General features: G+C 40.9%; 5 protein-coding genes across 8 annotated transcripts in view; 2 read left to right on the forward strand and 3 right to left on the reverse strand.

The window, feature by feature from the left end:
* Positions 1 to 1,940: 1,940 nt before the first annotated feature.
* Positions 1,941 to 4,867, reverse strand: LOC139768059 (uncharacterized). The gene is made up of 5 exons (XM_071697897.1): positions 3,660 to 4,867; positions 2,995 to 3,285; positions 2,615 to 2,895; positions 2,417 to 2,549; positions 1,941 to 2,207 (listed from the first exon to the last, which is right to left on the reverse strand). The coding sequence occupies exons 1-5, from the start codon at positions 3,886 to 3,888 to the stop codon at positions 2,197 to 2,199; spliced, it is 945 nt and encodes a 314-aa protein (XP_071553998.1). The 5' UTR covers positions 3,889 to 4,867; the 3' UTR covers positions 1,941 to 2,196.
* LOC139768055 (uncharacterized) lies at positions 3,744 to 10,889 on the forward strand. 3 transcript variants are annotated; one of them, XM_071697891.1, is made up of 6 exons: positions 3,744 to 3,858; positions 7,217 to 7,864; positions 8,085 to 8,440; positions 8,559 to 9,366; positions 9,553 to 9,934; positions 10,059 to 10,889. In XM_071697891.1, exons 2-6 carry the CDS (start codon positions 7,320 to 7,322, stop codon positions 10,185 to 10,187), a joined length of 2,220 nt encoding a protein of 739 aa, XP_071553992.1. In that variant the 5' UTR covers positions 3,744 to 3,858; positions 7,217 to 7,319; the 3' UTR covers positions 10,188 to 10,889. The 3 variants fall into 3 exon arrangements, with proteins under 3 accessions (XP_071553992.1, XP_071553993.1, XP_071553991.1); XM_071697892.1 differs by lacking the exon at positions 3,744 to 3,858 and adding an exon at positions 5,613 to 6,107 and having other exon boundaries at positions 8,562 to 9,366; XM_071697890.1 differs by lacking the exon at positions 3,744 to 3,858 and adding an exon at positions 5,615 to 6,107.
* Positions 10,789 to 12,475, reverse strand: LOC139768061 (coiled-coil domain-containing protein 124). Its single transcript, XM_071697899.1, has 4 exons — positions 12,320 to 12,475; positions 11,714 to 11,878; positions 11,347 to 11,615; positions 10,789 to 11,182 (listed from the first exon to the last, which is right to left on the reverse strand). The coding sequence occupies exons 2-4, from the start codon at positions 11,870 to 11,872 to the stop codon at positions 10,987 to 10,989; spliced, it is 624 nt and encodes a 207-aa protein (XP_071554000.1). The 5' UTR covers positions 11,873 to 11,878; positions 12,320 to 12,475; the 3' UTR covers positions 10,789 to 10,986.
* Positions 12,055 to 13,969, forward strand: LOC139768064 (UPF0235 protein C15orf40 homolog). Its single transcript, XM_071697902.1, has 4 exons — positions 12,055 to 12,289; positions 13,395 to 13,488; positions 13,631 to 13,758; positions 13,830 to 13,969. Exons 1-4 carry the CDS (start codon positions 12,182 to 12,184, stop codon positions 13,917 to 13,919), a joined length of 420 nt encoding a protein of 139 aa, XP_071554003.1. The 5' UTR covers positions 12,055 to 12,181; the 3' UTR covers positions 13,920 to 13,969.
* Vdup1 (arrestin family protein Vdup1) overlaps positions 13,916 to 16,279 on the reverse strand; it is a 41,211-nt gene continuing 38,847 nt past the window's right edge. For both annotated transcript variants that reach the window (XM_071697895.1, XM_071697896.1), the window contains exons 3-6: positions 15,911 to 16,128; positions 15,055 to 15,201; positions 14,729 to 14,950; positions 13,916 to 14,608 (exon numbers count right to left, since the gene is read on the reverse strand). In XM_071697895.1, the coding sequence (XP_071553996.1) occupies positions 14,417 to 14,608; positions 14,729 to 14,950; positions 15,055 to 15,201; positions 15,911 to 16,128 (779 nt within the window). In that variant the 3' untranslated portion in view covers positions 13,916 to 14,416. The remainder of the gene's footprint in view (positions 14,609 to 14,728; positions 14,951 to 15,054; positions 15,202 to 15,910; positions 16,129 to 16,279) is intronic.

The following is a 16,279-nucleotide window of genomic DNA, read 5'->3' on the forward strand; positions in this document are numbered from 1 at the left end:
ATCAATGCCGGTAAAATATTGCGTTTACATGTTTTCCTCTCGCGTGAAATACTCCCTCGTAGAATATTACTTCCGGGTCTCCTCCGATATGACGTTTTCAATGCCGACCAGTAAACGTAAGCGCCTCGGCTTTATAACAATCGAATATTTTACTACACATTCTATACGAAAGAGTCAACTGTGACGTTTATAATTAATTTTGTATCCGTCTTCTTGCAACACTTTCTATGTTGCAACGATACTTTTACGCTGACGTTTTTGCAGATGCGAAGAAAGACGGACTACATTTAACGCGCGCTAAAATCGACCGATGGAAAACCGCGTTTTCCTTTCCCCTGGTGCATTAAAATTTTTTATCCTCGTCGCGTTATCCGCGGAACATGGCAAGAACCACGCTAACGACGCACTTAACTCTCTTAGAAAGGGATCCATCCACGCCTCGGAATTGAGAGAAAAATGGTAGTAGGAGAAACAAGTTGCTATTCCCACGCTGCGCCTGTTCGGGATGCTACAAGTACTTTCGCTATCCAACCTTATCGAAGCTGGTGCATTGCGAAAGGCAGGTAATAGGTTCACGTCTGCAAGTATTTTTTGTCTGGGCGGCTCGGACTCGCGTTGGAATCTCCTCTCGAAGTACGTGCGAACGCGATAATGATAAAGTGATCGAGTAATTATCGTAAATACGAATTGCTTTTAAGTTGTTATTTCGGCTCGTAGAAAAAATGTTAAATACGTTTCTGACAGAAACAAAAAACAAATTAAATTACTCGCCACTTACTCATACCGTGTACCTACTTCCCTCAACAGACTGAGCAGATAATCATTTAACATTTTTTTTTTACCTACACGAGTATCGGTCAAAGTAATATTCTATGGAAAACTTCGAATATTTCTCGTTCTCGTATCGTTGATCGTCTCGAAGAAAATCTCTTTCAACATCCCGCTTTGATCGCACGATGAAAAATGCGAATAAAAAATAAACAGTTCCGTTCGTTTTGCGCTCAACCTTCTCGTAAACGTTGTAATGTCACAGTCTTTCGCTACGATGCACCTGAATATTGTGGCTCTACGTTTCCAGCACCTGTTCCCGCTTTGACACCTGACGGAGCCTTCTCGCACTCGCTTGTCCGTAGGGGTTCGAAAGCACATCGCTTGTCCACGCGACGCAGTCGATGCCGGCGACCAGCGTGCTAACGGTTGCCGATACGTTACGCATAACGCAAGACAAATTTTGCAATTGCGTCTGTGATTTCAATTCGACTATTCATTTATTTACATGCATTACATACATCACATTCTAACGCTACTTCCAGCCATATGTCGAAATAATAAATATGCAGACAATTTTTTTAAACTGTTTCATATTTGTTACAGATTTTCGATTCTCATGGTTCCACATTCGGCTAAGAGAAAGAATATATAATTTAATTTATTTCTAAATAATTTTAATCGTTATTATTTAATCGCGACGGAAAGTCTTTGTATTGCGCCAGGAGATTGGCAACCATATATACATGGCCGCGCTCTTACCAGTATACTCTTTTCTACATCACAACTGACCAACATAATTCACCAACGATATTTCAACGTGGACATGATCGAAACAAGATCTTTATAAAAGGAACAATAATAAGTGAGACAGGATCGATATGATGTACGATCAATTAGAGAAAACGTCTTTACGGTCAGGATTGGGTCTTGGTAGCCTAATAATATTATTCGCGTGAATTTTATGTACAATTCTTCGCCCTAACGAACCACGCCCATCGTTACTAACGATCTTAAAACGCAGTCTCAACTAAAGCTAGAACAGTACGATATATCATTAAATTGATAATTAATTTAATCACACTAACACAAATCATTAGAATATTAGAGATATACGATATGGAAAATACGGGATGTATATAGGATAAGATACGGAATATAGGATATATATATTTATAAAAGAAAAATAATATTGCCTTTATTTCATAAGTTAATGTTGCGAAACTGATCGTTACATAGGTAATTATTTCGGCGAATAGTACGTGAGGGATTGTTTTATGGTAAATCTATGGCTACTTCACGGCTACAAAATCTCTGATCGAGTCCACCACTGTTAGCATGAGCTATAGATTGCATAAATATAAACAATACGAGCGATCAATAAAATATTCTCCGTTCCTAAAGTTGTGCCCTTGATCCGAGATATTTTTACGCGGAACCTAAAATATAAAATAAAATTATGTTTGCGTAACGCGCGTGAATAAAAGTAGAGATGTCAACGCTATTGATTACGGACAAAAAAGAAAATCGTGTTTAATTTCAGATTAATTGATGATAATTGGCATTGATTAATGATAGTTTTATGATATTGGTATTGATTAATGATAGTTTTATGGTATTGATTAATGAGTTAATAATAAACGCTCACCACCAACGCATTCCGGGCTCCTACAAGGTGATTTAGTTGCTGTGTTGGTGTAAGTTGCGTAACAATTTACATCACACTTGTAACGCAAGACAGGATGGCCGCATCCAGAGCAGTCAGGCTGCACACTTGGAAACTACGATTATATATTGTCTTTTAATATACAAAGGATACACTTCTGACTCGATACAATATGTCTACCTGTACTCCTTGGACGCCAGTTTGTTGAATGCAAAGCCACTGATTGTACGCGCACCCACCTGCAGTTCCGATTCCTACTCCGTATGTAATTTGCGGAACTAACGAGATTTGAGGTACTATAGGAATCGATGATACGAGTCCAGTACCGGGGATACCGGGGATACCGGGAATACTAGGGAGACCAGGGATACCAGGGATACCAGGGATACCAGGAGTACCAGGGGTGCCAGGGGTACCAGGGTAGCAAGGAGGAGTACCAGGGTAGCAAGGACGACCGGGCGCTGTCGGAAATGAGCCGAATTTTATTAAAATACTCTTTGTCGCATTTTAGAGAAGTTATAAATTAGATCTTATATTAATAAATAGAGATTTTAACTCACGACAGCAGCCTCCGGGTCCAGTACGATTGTCAAAAATATTGATTCCAGTACCATTAACGCCTCCAAAAGGATTAATGATATTGTTAATGCCGATATTCGTCGTTATGTTAGTAGTCCTTAACCCGCCGTCAGCTGAACCGCAGTTTCCCGATTCGCATTCCGTCTCGTATTCCGTAATGATCTGATGTCTATGCCTGGTTCTCTTCGTGCAGTAGCCACATTTCTTTTCGCAATCGTGATCCAAGTGATGGTCGCACTTTTTTAGACACGTTTCCAGACAGTGAGCGGCATCTGCAGAATTTTATTGCTTATCGCCTGCGGCAGTACGGCACAATTTTCTTTGTAACGCGAACAAAATGAACGGCACTTAGCTAGTATACAGCATGTAGATAGCCAAGTATAATTAAGTGAATAACAATAAAGGCCGTCGCGGTATCGCTTATACTTATCCACCGTACTTGAAAGCCGCGCTAATGACCAACCGCGTTGCGCAACTGCGTCTGCTACGTTATAAAAGTTCCAGTAATTTTAATTTAATACGACGGTTTATCTCTGTAAGTAATCGTGCAACAGCTGCAGTTGCATAATATGTTTGAACGAAGGCTTCCGAGCGGCACGCGAATTCCCATGTTTATCTCGATTGTTATAGCGATTGGTTGATCTACCAGTTTCCGGCAGCCCGTCTCCGTGGCCTGTGTGATGACCGTGCCTCTTCGGCCTCATTAAACACTTGACGTATTTTTTGTAGTCCGGATTCCGGCATTCGTCGTACACCTTTTGCTGGTCCTCGGTGATCGTTGTTTCGGTGACTCCCCCGGCGTTCTTCTCGGCGTGCACCAACAGCGTGCTCAAACCGACGAGAAGGTACACGGCGAGCGTATGCGTCACTTCCATAGCGCCGAGATTCTCACAACGGAGTAATCGGGCGGGATGAGCGACGCAACCCTTTATACCTTAAGCCGCGTACCCGGGGCTGCGGGGTTAATGACCATTACCGACAGCGTTTGCGCTGTCAAAGTCTTAGTTGGAAATGTTTGCGCCGCACGCCCTCGTAAAGATACGTCGTCGCACGTCGGCTAATATATTAACGCGTAAATTGTTATCTGCCTCTTGGCAACGGAGTGCAACGTCAAATTTGCACTGCTTATCGCGGAACGCCGGCCGCCGCGTCGCGCCGCGCCGCGCCGCGAAGCTGTCGTCCGCGCTATATCCGCAGCCTCTCTGAGAGCCGCGGTACGCGCGGCGCCGCGGCGCGGCGTAACGAAGGCAGGGGTTGCAAAGTGCTAAAACACACTTTCGTAACGATAATGATATTGCACTACCTGCAGACACGATGTTCACGATGCGATCATAAATAAACATAGTTCAACAAACGTTTGATACGGCGATACGAAGAAATTATTAATGCAAATAGAAGGACTTTTCTACTTTGCAGCGATGCATTCCGAGCGAATTACCGTTCAAATGCTTCTCTATTTTTAGTTGTCCGCGCTAAGATGCGTCTTGAGTTCACTACTTGCACCTTTCTTCCTCGTAATATTCCTCGAGCGCTATCTCGTAACTCGTTTGTTCCGCAAACACGTGTATTCAAAACGTGTCATTATCGCATCCCGCGTATGTGTACTACCGCGCGAATTTTTTTTACGCGCGCTCGAAGAAATTACATTTGCTAATTGCGATATGGTACAGCAGAGTCACGTTGCTCGCAGAACATTCGCTTCATTACGATCGAACGAAATTAAATAATTTTGTAAATACACCGTCTTAATTAGAGCTTCGAATTTAAGATTTCGAAGGTAGATGATCGATCTCCTGGTAGCAAACGAAGAAATGATGAAATCGCTACTTCGAATAGGTCAGCGACACTCGGTCTTATCATAATCATCTGGGTTATAGAGCAGGAAACATATCCTATCGTTTCCTTTATTTACGTTGCTCATCGATAAAGTCGCTCGCGAATAAATACACTTTTAGAATTTTAATTTATCCTTGCACTCTTGGGAACGAACTGTTATTTGAGCAGCCTGATTGCAGCTGAAAATTGCATTATCAACTTGATTTTTCTCGATGTACTCCGTTTTTTCGCTCCCGGCGTCTTAGTACAGTTATTTACTGTACATGTATTCGTGGCAGTCGTCACGAGCCGCTTTAATAGGTCGTACGATTATAAAATCTTTCACGCTTGCGTTCACGTACGTGATTTAACGCAATTTATAAGGTCTCTTCCGGTCATGGAAGTCTCCATTCAAGGGAGAATACCGCTACCAGATACGTATACAAAGCTGTTGACGAAAGGCTTAGCAAAGGGTGGCGACAAAGTAGGAATTAGACCGCTCGTTCCCTCGCACTCCTATCTTCAATACTCAAACTTTTCATTGTCAAATAATATTAGTATTAGACAACGTCTCAAGTACAATGTCATTCGCAACTTTGAGGATTACGAATTGCTAAGATACAATATAGTTATTAGCGAACATATGTACATATCGCAGGCATTCCATTTAACAGTGCTTTCAAGCGAGCTAGAGGCAGGTTGGTGAGGTCGATGCGGACTTTCTAAACGCCCTGTATACGAACGACTTCCCTACCGATGGTAGGGGGACCGCAGGCCTCTCTCTCTCTCTCTCGAACGTACTGGCCCCATCCGTGTGTTCGAGGCTTACAATGGCTGCCGTGTAAGCCGACGTGCTGCGTGCCTTAAGTATTAATCGTCCTCAATTTTCCCGACTTAATTTGCCGGCTGAGAGACGCCCACGAAAAAAAAATGCGCGATGCCCCGCCGCGGTGGTACCATTCGACGCGAGTCCGTGCGACTGCGAGCTCCGATAGACGACGCCCGCGTCCTGACGTACCATCATCATCATCATCATCATCATCGCGTGTGTCGTTGACGCTTCTCGGCGAAAACACAGTGGTCGGCAGGACGCGTGCGATCGTGCCCGGGCGCATCACGTCGTCGCAAGACTGCAGTTGTTAAACTCTCGCGAGAATCTCGACAACCGAAGCGAACGTTTTGTGCTACCTTGATACTCATTGTCAGTGTCGTGAAGTATCACTCGTTAGACTGGTGTACGCGATGTTGTTATGCACATGCTCTGCTCCGCTTGAAAAAGGTAATTAATCTTCTGCACTTCCGCAGAACACCCTTAATCTTTAGGAATCAATATTTGTAAGAGTTCTTTCCGCTTTCTTTCGGAACAAGATGATATTTTCGAAAACAATCGCGGATTCCCATATCTTTTAAAATGTCAAAATCGAATGAAATTCAAGTATGCGTTAGTCATCAATAATTTCGAAGAACACAATTCTGCGTAAAAATTCATTTAAAACTCCTACGTAGGTAATTCACCCAATCTAATCGGATTAATACGCTCCAATTGACAGTCGTTATGTCTTATTTCTCGCTGAAGCGTTTAAAAAGCGAGAAATAGATATTTAATAGCATATATTTCTAAGAAAAAAAGTGAAATCATTGAATTATACGCGCATTATACGCTCTGACGCTATATTTTCCTGGTATGGTTAACTAGAAGATTGTTCCGATAGATAGGATACGCTTACGTCGCTGCAAAAGAATGTACAATTAGCTATTCGTTAAACTCCTTCTGTAAGCTGAAATTATTATGCTCGTAATTTGCACTCGCTGTTATTCAAAGTCTACATTGTCGCCAGAATGTGTAACTCAAGCTCGTTTTTAGAAACGAGTTGGAATCCGTGCGTGTATTAGAGTTTCACTTTTCGAAAATAATATGCCTTCGAAGTCGTTTCGAATTATTCGACCGTGGAAAGAACGCTTTCGTTTTTCTTTTTTGCGGGGAAATCTTATCGCGGGGAAATCTTACCGAATACGGGGAACACGCAGGAAAAGCGTTGCAAATCGAGAAAGTGCGCTCTTTGCGCAATAAAAACTCGCCGATCCATAATTATAACATTAGCAATCCAAAGTGTATTGAGTGGTATTTGGAGCAACTGGTAGCAATTTCGTTGACAGTTAACTTAAGATCAATGATTGTTAATTCATAAGAAGAGTGGGGCTGAATACGAAACTTTCCACAAAATTGAATGAATCGTTGAACAGAGATATTGTTTACTTACTTAATTCAGGCAGGGAAATTGCAAGGAAAATACATCGAAAAAACAATACAAATCTCGACTTATTTAGAGAAATAAAATTGAGAGAACTAAATATACGCACTAAATATTGATAATATTTATTTCATAGGCTGCGACTTAGGAAATATATAAATACGGTGCTACGGCAGTCGCGAGAAAACCGACTATGCTGCTGTATTTATGATTCGGCCGCGGGTCTCGAAGGAGAAACGATGGCAACGGAAGTAGAGGAGACCCCGGCGGGGTCCCCTTGGTACGGCAAGGTTTTCGAGTGCTGGAGGAATCGGTACCGAGTCAGCCCCGGCAGAATCGAGCTGCCCAACTGCGATTTCTTTATCGTGGCACCGCGACGCACGCTGCGCGTTCTCAGGCCGACCCTGAGGAGCGGCTGGTACTACGAGAGTACGGCGGTCGACCGGCCGGAGTCGGTCAACGACAATTTCTTCAATCGATGGGCCAGGAGGCCGCATCCGTCCGGAAACTGCAGATGCTCCTTCCGCCAGTCCGCCGGCGCGCTGAGCACCACCGAAGAGCTAATAATATCCGCGGAATTGAATCGCATCCGAACGAGCCTCTGCGAGGCCGAGAAAAACGCGCGCGGCATCGAGGAACTGGAGCAACGACTCTCGCTGAATCTGCAAAAGTTACGGGACAACTCGGAACTTGACGATCGCGCGAACGAGACGACGGTGTCTTCGACGGATCGTCAGCCGTTTGAACACAGCGCGAAGCAACAAATTGTCAAGGATTTGGAAAGGTAAGTTCGTCAATTTAATAAGGACAGTAGATAAAAATAAAACGCCAAACAAATCTGCTGAATTATCACTAAAGAAAGAAATATTTCTAATAATAAAATGTCGCATAAATATATTTTAAACGCAATATTTTGAATTTTCTGTTATTTTTTTGTCTTTCTATTTTATTTGATAAATTAAGAAGGTGGACGCATTATAAAGGTAGAAAATAAATTTTATTAGGTATATCAATACACTTCTGGAAGAGGTGCTTGACGACACCGTTAAACATATAACTGATGCAGAAAAGAATACTGTTCAACATTCTTGGCAGCGAACGAAAAATAATTTGATAAAATCGCAACCTGATAAATCCAAAGAGAAAATTTCGATGAAGAAGGACAGAGATGACTCCTTTCGAATCGATATTAATCCCCGTCTCCTAGCGGATAAGACGCAAGAACAATGGACTACAGAAAATGACTGTAAAAGGCAATTCGCTAAAGTTTCAATGGGCGAGGGTTACGTGAATCCTGCTTTCGTTGGTTCGACGGATGAACTAGCTTCTCTAGAGTTCGATTGTTCTGCGAGGAAACACAGTAAGTGATACATTTAGGGAAAATGAGATTATTTATATCTCTCATTTCATTAATATCGAAATCCTTCTTACACGCAATAACATTTTTCATTACTTTTGTACTTTTTTTTGTGGAATAGCAGGTTTGTACCTTGGAATACCGACGGAAAACATTTCTCCGGAAAAATTGGATTGCGTGGATTCCGGAATAAATAGCGTAGAGACTATCGAGTTTCAGCTACCTGATCAAGAACCCAGCTTCGAGCAGTCTCTTTTACGAATCATCGATGAGAAGTTGGGAAGAGGTCCTTCGACGAATAACTCGGAGGAGGATAGTCTCGAGAAAAATTCGCAAAAAGCGGTTCCATTAGAAGGAGAACGTGGGACTGACTCCCAGGATATTGTACTAACTTCGTCTAAACTTGCGACATCGCCGACTGATCCCGAGTGGAAAGTGGAGCGACTGGAAGACACCGTCAACACGGAGGCTGATTTCAAGAAACTACGCCTGGAATTCCAAAGCAATGGCAGAGATTCGTCTCCGAACGAGGAAACTCTATCGAAGATCGGTGTAAAATTAACGGAAAGTCCTCCCATCGAGCTCAAAGATTGCAAGAAATGGATAGAGTTCGATGAAATCTCTTCGCAGAAAAATACTGAACAAAGTCCTCGCGATTCGGTGACGCTTCGAAGGAATAGAAAACCAACGATAGTTTTCCTACACGGTTTTGGTTCCTCGGCAGAAGTCTTCGAGCATCAGCTGCAGTATTTCTCTTCCCTCGGTTATCCCTGTATCGCTCCCGATATGCTCGGGCACGGAATGAGCTCAGCGCCCGGACGTTCTAGAGATTATCATTTCGGCAAGTTGCTCAAGGATTTGGACGCGGTCCTACATCATTACGCTTTCAAACCCGGGGAGAAGTGCGTCTTAGTCGCACATAATTACGGGTAAGATGCGGTTTGTTTAAAATCGTGCTATGTAAAATGTTTCTTTTTTTTTACTCTTTTAAAAGTTTTAAATAATTTATCTCGAATGATTACTTTTGTAAAAAGTAAACGAAGTTAAATTTTTTTATATCATGGCATTATTAATGACATTGATATCCGAATATCCTAATATGTTATAAATTTCAGATGCAGCTTTGCTACAGCGTTAGCTTGTAAATATGATAGCAATATCCATCAGCTCGTGCTAATATCGGGCGGCGGTCCAACTCCTCTTGCTCCGCCGAGCGCGGAATGCGCGGGTCATTGTTGTCTCAGGGCGATTCTCGCGCCTCTACTAATGTGCGGTCTTCATCGAGACATTCTCTATTCTGCGCGAGGCCGACAACATCCTTATTGCGGTCAAGAATCGATAGAGCAATGGCCCTCGCACATGAAATACGTATTGAAAGGCATGAACTGGCCGCAGGGTGACTATGCCTTCCACAGGAAGATATGTACACCTACGCTTCTAGTGCATGGACTAAGAGATAACAAAGTATCGCTAGTACAAGAGTGTCAAATGGAAAGGGTAAGTTTATATCATGACCGATCATCCAATTAAAGATTATATATGTCATCTAAAACTATATATCTATAACTAGATAACTTTTTTCAAAAAACAAGATCTAATGATTTTAATTCGAACTTTTTAGACAATGGTGAAGGCTTTCCTCGAAGCTATCCCAATGGCTGGTCATAGTCCAATGACTGAATGTCCCCAACAACTGAATCACACGATACACTGTTTTATAGATTTGTGGAAGAACAAAAAATGGCAGTAGTAACATCCTGATTCTAGAAATAATGTCTAGAATGCTGTATTATATCGAAATTGATTCAAGCGATTAACAAACTGCTTAGCAATTAGTTTAATTATCAGTCGGATATAATATTTAACGTAATTATCAGTCAGATATAATATTTAACTAAAAAATAAGATACTTTATAATTCAAGAAGACTCAATTCGGTCGAACGATACGATAAATCAATGAAGTTCGTGTGGCCTCGTAAAAATGTGCCAAGTTTTATACAGAGATATACAGAAAAAATGTACAGATAAAATAAATACAAAATGTCTCATTTGTCTAGATCACTTAAAATAGCTTTTATATATTTAAAAATTTTGTCTTTTACTCAATATGTACCGTCAAGTAAGAATATCTTTATTTAATTCTGTTTTAAACTTGAATCTTTAGTATGCCTGAGAGAACTTTTTCAATATAAATATCCCAAGTGAACTGAAGACATAAAATATACGAAACATTTATGTCTTTTCATTTAAAATAATTTTAATTCAAAATTTATTTCGCTCTCTCGTATCAGATAAAAAAGTTATTCAAAGTGATCCAGCAAATACTGAACAGAGGCTATGGAACAGCATATAGATTTTACCAAAGATGATTTATATATCGTTATTTTTCATATACAGTACTTTTTAATATAAGTTATATGTTTTACAAATAAAATTGTATACAGATGATTACATCGCAGTGTTGCAATGTCATTTATTTATTTTAACAAAATTAAATAATCAGTCAATGATGTGCAAGTATGTGTCGCGTTTGATATCATGGTGATCGTCAGCGATTCAGTAACGTTTGATTAAGCGGATTTTCAGCCGACTTCATCCATTCTTTTCTAAGTATTTGCTTCAACTGACTCAATCTCAAAGTAGGATTTTGTTCTTTAATCATCGGCATCATTCGTTCCTCGAAGCTCGCGTATGCGGCTTTCATCCGTTTCTCCGGGTGTCGATCAAGTTCGGGATCCTTTGAGCTAAAAAAGAAATGATAATAAATCGAGATAACGAAAGGAATGAAATATAACTGTTGTATTCTTAGGAATATAAAATGTCGACATTTTTCAGAACTTAATTGTACAGCCTGTAATCGCACATAGATTTTACACAAATTGCCCTCTAATGTCTTGAACGTAATTACCTCAAAACAGATATAGCCTCGTCTATACTGTGAGCCGTTTCACCTTCCAAAATCAATCTGTTAAAATTCTCCTCGATCGGCTTCTCATCCTCTTTCTTCTTCATAGCCACTTGATTTCGTTTCTCAGTGACAGAAACGATTTCGGCTCTAGTAATTTTCGAGGCTGGCTGCTTACCACCGACTTTTATAGTTGACATTTCCTGTTCGAGCAAAGCTTTCGCCTCCGCCTTCTTTTCTAATTGCTGTTGACGTTTCTTCTCGACTTCTTCCTGCATATAATAAAATGTGCATTACGGCTCTCGTTCCGAATACTGCGGCTGTCTTTTTGATGTTCAATGTTACGTTAATATTAATTATAGATGCGTACTTGCTTCTGTTTCTTCTTCAATACTTGTTTATTATTATCCTCCCATTCTCTGTCTTCCGCTTCCTTCGCCTTTTTTACACTCTCGGCTTCTTTGGCCGCAGCTTTTCTAGCTCGGGCGGCAACCGCCTTGCTGTTCTCACCCACAAATTTCTTCGGCATATTGACCTGTGATATGTAAATCTTGATTGTTATTCGCGAGTTTGAGTTTGATTTGTACTATCGTATTTTTCTTGCATTCGAAAATAGTGGGCACGTGTTTCACGATACTATATTGTTACTATACTGTTTACTATATTTGAGTTGGCAGTAGACATGCGCGGAATCACTGTGTAAACTATTAAGATCCAGGTTAAGAGACATCAAAATAATCGACATTCCAAGGCCGTAATAGTACGAAAAGAATCGCGCGCGTGTGTGTATTTTTAATCTCGCGAGAGCGGACGGATAAAGCGGTTTCGCGGGGAGCACATGTTTACGCGGTTTAAAAGCGGCTGCGGGTATTTAATCGTCACGCGTGAGATGTCGAAACAGCGGTCCACGAAGAGCGCGAAGGCGCCGAAGACGGCGAGCACCGATGTGAGTGATCGTCTTGATGACTGCACTTACCGATTCCTCGCTCGCCGCGGATGCTCGATCACCTATCGCGAAAAAAACGTGACATTTTCTGTTATGTACACTTTACTATCTCCGGCCGCTCCGTTTCGGTGGAAGTGACTAGCCACGTCTGCCAACTATACGACTGGTTCTCGTCGTCACCGCGACTGGTTCTCGTCGTCACCGCGATTGCGAATTTGTTGCGCAGACTTCTCGCACAGTTCATCTTTTCTCTCTTTCTTTCCAACGTGAAAAGAAAAAGAGCAAAAATGAACAGGCCTTATTATTGCACGTGGATGGAATTGTGGCATCTGTCATTTAGCACGTGGCAATAAGCGCGGCAGAATGCGGCACGTTGAAAGATCTCACCTCTCATTTAATTCGGGAACGGGCGCCTGGAGTAATTTTTACATCCCAGTATAAAAAAAAATAAAGCTCACGCGTCACAGTAATTTTAATGTGCTTCTTCCATTTTTAAATATTCTTTTCGTTTCCTCACTTTTTTCAGAAAATATTGAGTAAATCTATGTACATATTGTCGTCGAATATTAATAAATTATAGAACAATAAGAAATATGCAATATGTAATTAATAACAATGACTTTTAAATGGAGTGTAAATATTACTCCAGGTGATTATATGCAAAAAAGGTCAGGCGCCTGTTCCTGGGTTGATCTTTAATATTGTCGTATCCTGTACGCAGGATGATGAGACGGGAATCATTACAGATTATGCATATTACTCCAAAAATAAATATCTTTCGACCTAATATTTCAATGGTGGATACCGAGGGCCATAAAAATTTTTTATATTGAAATGCCGAGGCAACTTTTCAGCGAGAAGCGTGTACATATATTTAATTCATCTTGCTAAATGTGATGCTAATAAAGACTTATGGTTCTTGCACACAAGAAAACAACAAGAATCTACTATGCTAAGAAACAACGCGTAATTTATGCGGTGATCACTCAACCTCTCGCTTTTCCGGGAATAATAATAGATACCCAACGGGACGTTGATTGCTTGCCCGCGCTTTTACACGCCAAGTGTGTCGAGAAATTGCCTCTATTAATGCATTGTTTTGCAGGTTCCATCTACGGGACCTGTGGTCTTAAATAAAGACGGAAATGTGTCGATTAAAATTCAGGCTAAACCCGGAGCGAAATGTAACAATGTAACCGGTAATAAGAAATGTCGTTCAATAAATTTTCTTTTTATTATAAAAAAGCGCTTCTAGCGTTATCGTGTATTCTTTATAAAAGAAGGGAAAGAATTTTATTGACGGAATCGCATAATTTTTATTAAAGAAATGAATATCCATAGATATTTCCGACGAAGCAGTAGGCATTGCAATCTCCGCTCCGCCAACGGAAGGCGAAGCTAATGCCGAACTCGTCAAATATCTAGCTTCGATTTTTGGAGTGAGAAAATCCGATGTATCCTTAGACCGGGTTAGTGTCCCAGTTAACTTACTCCAGTTCACTAGCTCGTATATATTTTAAACTTTTCTTTTTTTTTTCAGGGATCTCGAAGTCGGCAAAAGATAGTTGTAGTGTCGGGAATTACAACAGATCAAGTTTTGGCGAAATTGAAAGGAGAGATGGATAATTGAATGTTTTTTAAAATACATTTTTCTGTCATTAAACGATTTTTCCAAATTTATACACATATATTCTTTCCTTATAAATATATTTTAGTTCGTCCTATCTTTATACTTGTTTTCCGCATATTTTGTGTAGAAGATGTTATTCAATTATTTTATATTATACAATATTATACAATTTATACATCTGTTTCATCATGAACGCAATTAGCGATTAGCGTATTGTCAGTATTTGTAAGATTTAATGCACATTAAATTTTTTTTAGCAGCTACATATAATTGCACCAGATACGGTATTTTCAAAGATCGCCATCGATTCTTCGAAATTTTATACGAGCGTTGCTGTGACTAGCAATACCAGAATCGGTGAGGATTTTTGGCGGAATAATCGTAAGCTCACGGGCGCAGCTGCGGTCATAATTTTCTATGATCATAGAAAATTAGTACCTTTTTACAAAGGCACTAATTTTGTAATAATCCAATAATAGATACGTAATGTTAAGCTTTCACTCTTGTATTTCGAAGGCCTTGTCGTCGAGCCAAGGTCGGAAGATGGGTAGCGTCGATGGGTAATGGGCCCCCCGTTTGGATGGCGCCGTACCAGCTGGTGCACCCTCCGGCCTCAGGGGGTACGTGGCCAGCACGATCGGTATTTGTAACTTGATTTCTTTGTCCAAACTCTTCGGGCTTATGACGAACTGCGGGGAAATGTTAATTGTGCGAGATAAATTTCAAGAGTTCCAACGCGTTTGCGACGATTCTGACGCAATTGCGTCACGCTTGAAAATAAAATATATACATCTTTGTTTGGCACTCACATAAACGTGGTAAAGAACGTTGATCAAGTGGCACCCTCTCAGATTCGTCGGCGGCAAGGGAGGAACGTACATTTGTTCGTTTAGCCACTCCTCGCCCTCACCCGGCCGAATCTTCCCCCTAGAAACGCTAGCCAGCTCGCGAGTCTCGCTGGCGAGTACTTTACCCCGACACAGGTACTGTATCGTTTCGGTGAGTGACGCCTTGGTCGACTTCATCGTCACCTGTTAATTCGAATTCTCAAATTGTTCTTCGTACTTTGACGCCGCGACTGTACTTATCAAAAGCGTCGAAATTACATCTATTGTGTGCGTTAGTTACAATGTACCTTGCTGCGATTGCTGACAGTCGCAGAAATACCAATTGTTTCCCCAGGTACGTATCCACCCCGATCCAGACTCACTCTGCAGAATACAGGACCACCCGATACGCAAGAGACACCCACGCGCTGTTCGATCTCCTGCCTCGCAGGTTGCTGTTCAATCACGAAGGCGGTTTTATTTGTACTCAAACAATCGCTTTCAAATGGTTCGAGTTAAATTTTCAAAATCAAAATTAAACGATATTTCAGAAAACAGGGTGCGTCAAAAATTACCGATCGCCAATATTCACCGAGCGATATTTATCTATCTGCGATTGAATAATGATCGTCACGATTGAATGCTGTCCGCCAACGCGAAAATTTTCTCATGCGTTTTTCTAGAGATGCAAATGCATCGCTGCCAGAGTATATGGGCGGTGATTCCATCACGATCTGGCGAGTATCGTTATGTTGCAACTGGCGCAGAACACAATACAAATATCGCGCAATTGGAATGCTTCGCGTTTTTTTTTTTATCGAGTCTTAAATTCATCTGTATCAAATGTCGAATATATAATCTCCTTAAATTCTTTATTTTGCAACGTCAAGATATTTGCAACGCTTTCCATACAGGTCGATGACCAGTATTCGGGTCTCGGTTATGGTAATGAACGCTGGGTACTCATTTAATTGCACGCGCGAAACACTTTCTTTGGTCTGAATCGGTTATGTGAAGATGTTTATCTAGGAAACTGCTTATTCGTAATAGTTATTTTTTAGTGAAATTGCTGACTGTCGGTGAGTCGACAAATTTAAAACACCCGCTGATAAATTATATCTACAGACATATTAATCTGTCGATTATCATAATGCAAACGCTCACCGCTAATATCGGCGGTTCCAGATTTAAGTCGATCGGATTCATGACGATGAAGACCTGTTGATTTTTGTGAGTAAGTCCACCCGGCTCGCGAAGAGCCGCTTTACAATAATATTGCACCCATCCGTGTTTTCCGAGAAAAGTAGATGGTAGACCTAATGGTAACCCCAATTTGAAGGGAAAGCTATGTATTCCGGGAGAGAGCAATGATGGTCCTTCGCCTATTAAAAATCGCGTTTTACAATTAAAAAAAGCATACAAATATTAATTTTATTTTTTAAAATTTAAATTTAAATTTAAATTTTAATTAAGTTAAAGAGATGTCAAGATGTCATATTTTTAATTATGTCATTGCGAATTATTATAGAGAAA

This window comes from Temnothorax nylanderi, unplaced genomic scaffold (assembly GCF_030848795.1).
Source record: "Temnothorax nylanderi isolate EJ_2023f unplaced genomic scaffold, tnyl_v1.0 TNYL_tig0013_pilon, whole genome shotgun sequence".
Classification (NCBI taxonomy): Eukaryota; Metazoa; Arthropoda; class Insecta; order Hymenoptera; family Formicidae; genus Temnothorax; species Temnothorax nylanderi.